This window comes from Meriones unguiculatus, chromosome 5 (genome assembly GCF_030254825.1).
Source record: "Meriones unguiculatus strain TT.TT164.6M chromosome 5, Bangor_MerUng_6.1, whole genome shotgun sequence".
NCBI lineage: Eukaryota > Metazoa > Chordata > Mammalia > Rodentia > Muridae > Meriones > Meriones unguiculatus.
The window spans coordinates 42,100,021-42,106,160 of record NC_083353.1 but is presented as its reverse complement, the minus strand read 5'-3'; the positions used below and the strand labels follow the sequence as shown (position 1 = coordinate 42,106,160).

The window sequence follows — 6,140 nt, the reverse complement described above, 5'->3', positions numbered from 1 at the left end:
TGTTTGCCAGGGCTGTGGCCCTTCAGGTCTGGGCTGGAAGGAACAGGTAATTGAGGAGCATAGACTAAACCTTCTAAGGATAAGAGGGAACATAGAAAAATAATGAAATGTTCTGACCTATGGTCCATGTGGGCTGTGTCCAGATCCAGGCATGCCTCTAGCACATAGTCTTAGGCTGTACACTGACCCCTCACCTGCCTGTATTCAGGCAGCAGCCATATCTTGTGCACATGGGTGCTTTCCTCCTGTGTGAGTAACAATTGTAAACCTTCTTCCAATTGCTTCACGTTCATGCTCCTCCAGACTCCAGCCACACCACTGGTGTATGTTTAGGTAACCATCTTGACCTTAAACAGTGTTTTGAGCAAAAGATAGTAAGTTTTTCCAAATTCAGTAGGCAAATGAAGGTCACGGTGACAATGTGGACTGACGCCTCCTCTTTATTGTCTCTCTTTCAGGTCCCAACCATGTTTTCCTGCCATATATTTTTTTCTGTTTTATCTTTTGTTTCCATTGCTCAGCCAGTCTCACCTCCTTTTTTCTATCTTTTTTCATTTTTTCCCTGGGTGATTGAACCCAGGGCCTTGTGCATCCCAGGCAACGGCTCTGCCACTGAACTACCAGATCTTATTTCCGTTTTATTTTAGATAGGATCTCTTTATGTAGCTCAGGCTGGCCTCAAATGCATAGTCCTCCTGCCTCAGCCCTTCAAGTGCTGACTTTACAGGTGCAAACACCATGTTCAAGTTATTTTTATTTCCCTAGGGAACTCACAATTAAAGCCACCTTATCTCATTAGCATCCTTTCTGAAGGGGGAGCAGTCCTCAGTTTCCTTACCAGGCTTGCTGTAGAATCCCCGCCCCCTGCCATACCTCATGTAACCTAACCCTGAAAGTCAGCGTAGCTAATGATGTCCATCCCTGTAGCCTTAGGACACCATGTCCCCTGTTCATACCTTGAAGGTGCCCCACACTTCTGACCATTTGGATGTAAATTTTTATCTTTGTTACTAAGTGGATAGAAGAATAGTGGCTCAGTGTCATCGGGAAGTATCAAGATGTTGCTCCTTCAAATTCTGCTTTGGGTAGTGACATGCTGGGCTATATGGCTTTTTGTCACGGCTGTGGGATTAGAAAGCCCATGGGTGGTCAAGAAGTTTTGGTTGGTTTCTGCACCATGGCTCTGTGCCAGAGGACACCTACTGCACAGGAGAAAGGGCCTGGTGTAGGTGACGGCTGCCATTTCTCTCCTCAGAAAAATATCACAGAAGCCTACCAGTTCCCCAAGAAGCCTCTGAAGTCAACGGCGGCAATTAGAATTCCTATTCCTGAGAACAACGTTGTCCACAACTACAGCATCCAGACCCTGAATTCCACAGAGCTTGCAAAGAAGGAGATGTTTAAAGAGATGGCCAAGGTGAATGCCAAGGCAGCTGGCTAATACCCTGTCCTAGTTACTGTTCTACTGCTATGAGACACCGTGACCAAGGCAACTCTTAGAAGAAAGCATTTAATTGGGGGCTGAGGGTTAGTCTGTGGTTATTATGCTGGGAAGCAGACAGACGTGGTGCTGGGGCAGTAGCTGAGAACTTTACATCCTGATCTCCAGGTAGCAACAGGGAGAGGGAGAGAGACACAGGGCCTGGTGTGGGCTTTTGAAACCTCCACGTCCACCTTCCAGTTACACAACTCCTCCAACAAGAGCACGCCTCCTAATTCTTCCCAAACAATTCCACTTCCTGGTGACTAAGCATTCAGATTTATGAGATGGTGGGGGCCATTTTCATTCAATCCACCATACGTACGAGGTTTTCTTTCTCTGACCAAGGGTTATCAAGGGCATTGGCTGAAGCCAATCGTTTATGGACAGTGGACAAAAGAGCAGGTTATAGGAGAAGAGTGTGACTCCACCTTGCTATAGAGAGAGCCAGAGGGGCTTAGCACATGCTCAGACACACACGGTTGAAAACAGTACAGAAGCTGTTCTCGGGAGCACTTGGGCTACGGTGACAGCCATGAGAAAATTCTTGGTTTAGGCTTTTAGCACCTATGTCACACAGAAAACTATTTCCTCTGTCAAAGGGGACAATGATCTGACCCTCACAGGGCTGCCTTAAGAGTTTAGTTAACTTGAATGCATTATAGTATCAGGACCCTGGGCCACTGCATCTCCAGATGTTTCTGTTACCTGCTTAGAAGCTTGATGGCTGCCCAGCCCTAATACTGTTCTTAGCAGAAGTCTATCCCTTCACTTCTAGGAGCCAAAGAAGAGATTCACATATTCACAGAATTACCTCTCAGCTATGGTGGATCCCCTGGACCTAAAGGAAGAGGAGAAGAAAGCCCAGAAGAATTCCCGCCAGGCCTGGCTCACAGCCGGTGGGTTCCAATTGTGGGGTCTTCAGAACACCACTGGAAGCCACCAGCAGGATCTTAGACTACCACCCATCAGAGAGCTAAATGAGGTCTTCAGGGAGGAGCCGGGACTCAAGTGGGGAAATCCCTGGGCATGTCTTCCCACCTCACTCACCTGCTCCTCTTTTTTAGGAATGGCAAGAAAGCGTGGTGCTTATTAACAAGCTGAAGCCTGTGTTGGACCGGGAGAGGTGGAGCTGGAGCCAGCGCCATGTGGACTTTGAGCTGTACAAGAAGCCCCCACTTTACTTGCCGTTGCCCCCTCTTCCGGCTCCAAAGTCTGCAACTGGTAAGCTAGTGCCACCCTGCACCAAGCCTCCTGATACTGCTGGCGAGCAGAGCTCTGGCCCGTTGGGGATGTTTAGCACCGGCAGACCTAGTGGCCTGCGTTGTTTAAGCTCTATTGCCAGTAATGATGGAGGGGGCACCAGGCCCCACCAGGAGAAGAGACACAAGATTTATTGCCACTCTGGAATCCAGATAAGATACAACATGCCACACATGATAGCAAATGGCTGGGAGGAGTAACAGGACTAGAACATGAAGACTAACAGGTGCACACATTTTGATATTCTATACTCTTTTGTTGGTGAGTGGTCCTGACATGTTGCATTTTGTCTTTGATTTCTATGACTAATCTGGACACAGCTTCATAGCAATTTCTGATTGTGTGATCTAGTAGAAATGGCTGCCCACACCTCAATTCTCTATGAGCCCTAGAAATGACAGAATGAGCCTAACTTTCTACTTCTTTCTTCTAAATTAGTGCAGCCTTGCATAGAAGATGGCAGCAATTACACGCTATGTTCAGAATATGGAATCTCCATATTTGCAGAGCCTCAGCTCAGGTCAAACCTCGCTGTGGATTCTTAAGGAAGGAGAAAGTCCTTTAGTATGTGCAAGTGACAGCCTACCTGAATGGCTCCAAGTGCTCCATTTTATTTTTCTATGTTTAGCCAGGGTCGCATGTAGAATAGGGTGGCCTTGAACTTGCTCTATAGCTGAGGCTGACTTTGCACACCTGGTCCTCATGCCTCATCCTCTCAAGTGTTGGGATTACAGACATGAGCCACGTGCCTGGGTGAGTTCTCCATTCTGTGAAGAGGCTAGCTGATGCTGCCATGTCCTGGAATGGGGTCTGGGGACACCATCCCTCCTCAGAATGTTCTGCCTAGAGGTACACACAGACATATGTGTGCTTCCAGGACACCATCCAGGACACTTTTTCTCTGCAGAGAGAAGCATGGGTGACTTTCTGCCCTGTAATCATACATGTGGGCTGAAGGAGGATGTTCCCATGATTCTCATTCTGGGAAGCTGCCTCCAAGTGAACTCTCCTCAAAACTCCAAAATCTTAGGAAAGAAGGGGGGGGGAACCCCAATCAGTATTGGATCCTGGAAGGAGAAGCCATTTGCTATCATGTATGGCATGTTGTATCTTATCTGGATTTCATAGTGGCAGTAAATCTTGTGTCTCTTCTCCCGGTGGGGCCTGGCGCCCTCTCCTTTATTACTGGCAATTGAGCTGAACAACACAGGCCACTAGGGCAAGCAGACCCTGGATACATGTTACAAGATAGGACCAGGGGCTACGGTAGAAGAATATTCCAGAGAGAGAAGTGGTCACAAATCCCAGGTTCCCCAGGGGTAAGGCCTTCTAGCATCTGCAGAAAACAGCAAGTTCACATCAACTGGAGTCCAGGGGTTAATGAAGCGGGTTAAAGGCTCATCTTCCACCTTAGTAGCCTCCCCTGGGCAGACATCAGCAGAGCCTTCAGAGGGGCTTCCATCTACAGAGGTGACCTTGTGCTGTTTGACACTGCTGCTTTGAGCACAACTGCTCTTGGCAGCAGTCGCTGGGGGCTTCTGAAACAGCTTCCATAAACAGTGCCTGGACTTGGGCCCTTTATCCTGAGTATCAATCTCAATTACTCTTGACACAGGGAAGAGATTTGGGAAGTAGTCTTCCACGCAGATCACACCATCCAACAGAAACAGCAGAGCTGAGGTCAGAAAAGATGACCACCACTGAGAGCTCTGAGGGCAACCTCTGAACACTTGGCGTGGTTTCTGGGGTCAGAACACCTGGCTCAAAAGGTCTATAGTACCCGACTAAGCTTCCTCTGTCTTGAGGAACAAGTTGCTTAACATCTGTGAGACCATTTCCTTCTCTGTGAGGCAAATGTCAGCTGGCTGCTCTGAGGTGTCACATGAAGAGCCAGCCAAGCAGTAGGTGCTAGTGACTGCATCCCAGGTGACGAACATATAGGCAAGCAATGGGTAAGGGTGCTTGGTTCATGGGCCCATCGCTCACTCACCTGTCTTCTCTCAGCTAGGAAACGAAAAGCAAAGACCCAGTCTTCTGAACAGCGCCAACGCAGTCGCGTCACACTAAAGCCACCTGGTTCCCATGGCAGTTTCTCTGTGCAAGCCCAAGACTCTCCCAATGATCCTCTTCCGTCACTAAAGATCCCGTCTCAGCTAGGTCCTACTTTCCATGAATCTTCACTGGGACTACACCTCTCAAGTCCCTCCTTCCCCAGCCACTGGCTTCATTAAAGTGTAGTATAACAAAGGAGGTTAGCTCAGTACCCACGACCCTGTTGTAAATGCATGCTGATTTCAAAAGCAAGCTGCTCTGTGTGCGTAGCCTGTTTTTTCTCTTTGGGGCCCTGTGGGAACTCACCTGGTGGTGATCGAGAGCCCAGTGTGAATGGAGCAGCAGGCATGTGACAGCATGGCTTTCCTGCTATGGGTGGCTGCTGCTGCTAATCACCCACTTCAACAGCAGCTGTTTCTCCACAGAGACCTGGGGCAGGTTCTCTTGAGTGGAGCCCTGCTATCGCCCATGCCCTTTCGGAATCCCACCTTTGCTCTCTCAAGTCACCCTTTGCTTTTCAGCAGCTTGGAACCAATGACCCCTTTCCCTCAGGGTTGTGAAACTCTGGGTATCAGTTGGTCTGTCAACCCAAGACCAAGACCGAGAAATCTGTCTCAAGCCTTAGGCCAGCGCTCAGTGGGCTCAGCACCACCTTCAGCAACAGCAGCTCTGTAGTGCAGCCCCTGCATTTGCCCCAGATGGGTGGCTCCTCTTCATTCCAGGGAGCTGTTGTTTCAAAGAAAGATTATAATTGTTCGGTTGTGAAGACTCAGGAGCCAGATGCTGGTCTGGAGGCCTATCAGCTCAGAGAGGCAGAGAAAGCACCCAGCTGACCTTCCTATTCAGCCCATGTCCCAGAAGAAAAAGCCCAAAGCTCCTCCTTCTTCTCTATGCTGTCGTAAATACCCTTCTCTCAATGTCCCTCCTTTCTACTTAATCCCTGTCAGCTGGTTTCTTGCTCTGCCTCTTGACCTAGGGTTAACTTTATTTAGCTCTTGGGTTTAAGGTGTGTGTTAGGGCTGAGCCACACTGACCAAGAAACAGGTTGTTATAGTTCACAATCTTGGGTTCCCAACAGGATCAAATATCCTGTTAACAGGGAGCTTTTCTCTACCTGGAAGGTGTCCAGGAGGCGACAGAACCCTCAACATGCAGGGCTCCCATGCAGGTACTACGGCCCAGCTGCCCCACCTGTGGTGCTCTGTTCTAGACCTGGCCTCAAGGTGAACACCAGGCACAAAATAATCCCATGGCTGCTGGTTAGGAGGCATTAGGTGATCGATCAGACTCCAACTCTGTGGCAGGAAGACCTCTTTCTGCAGAATCCTGCCTGTAGCGCAGGCCT

The 6,140-nt window shown here is 49.0% G+C and overlaps 1 protein-coding gene across 7 annotated transcripts in view; it reads left to right on the top strand.

The window, feature by feature from the left end:
- The window catches only part of Cfap92 (cilia and flagella associated protein 92 (putative)), a 57,456-nt gene extending 52,443 nt beyond the window's left edge, over positions 1–5,013 (top strand). For 6 of the 7 annotated variants that reach the window (XM_060383709.1, XM_060383704.1, XM_060383705.1 and 3 more), the window contains 4 exons: positions 1,256–1,417; positions 2,259–2,465; positions 2,548–2,704; positions 4,748–5,013. In XM_060383709.1, coding sequence (XP_060239692.1) covers positions 1,256–1,417; positions 2,259–2,465; positions 2,548–2,704; positions 4,748–4,974 — 753 coding nt within the window. In that variant the 3' untranslated portion in view covers positions 4,975–5,013. The remainder of the gene's footprint in view (positions 1–1,255; positions 1,418–2,258; positions 2,466–2,547; positions 2,705–4,747) is intronic. The other variant, XR_009591872.1, reaches the window with a different exon arrangement.
- Positions 5,014–6,140: the final 1,127 nt, after the last annotated feature.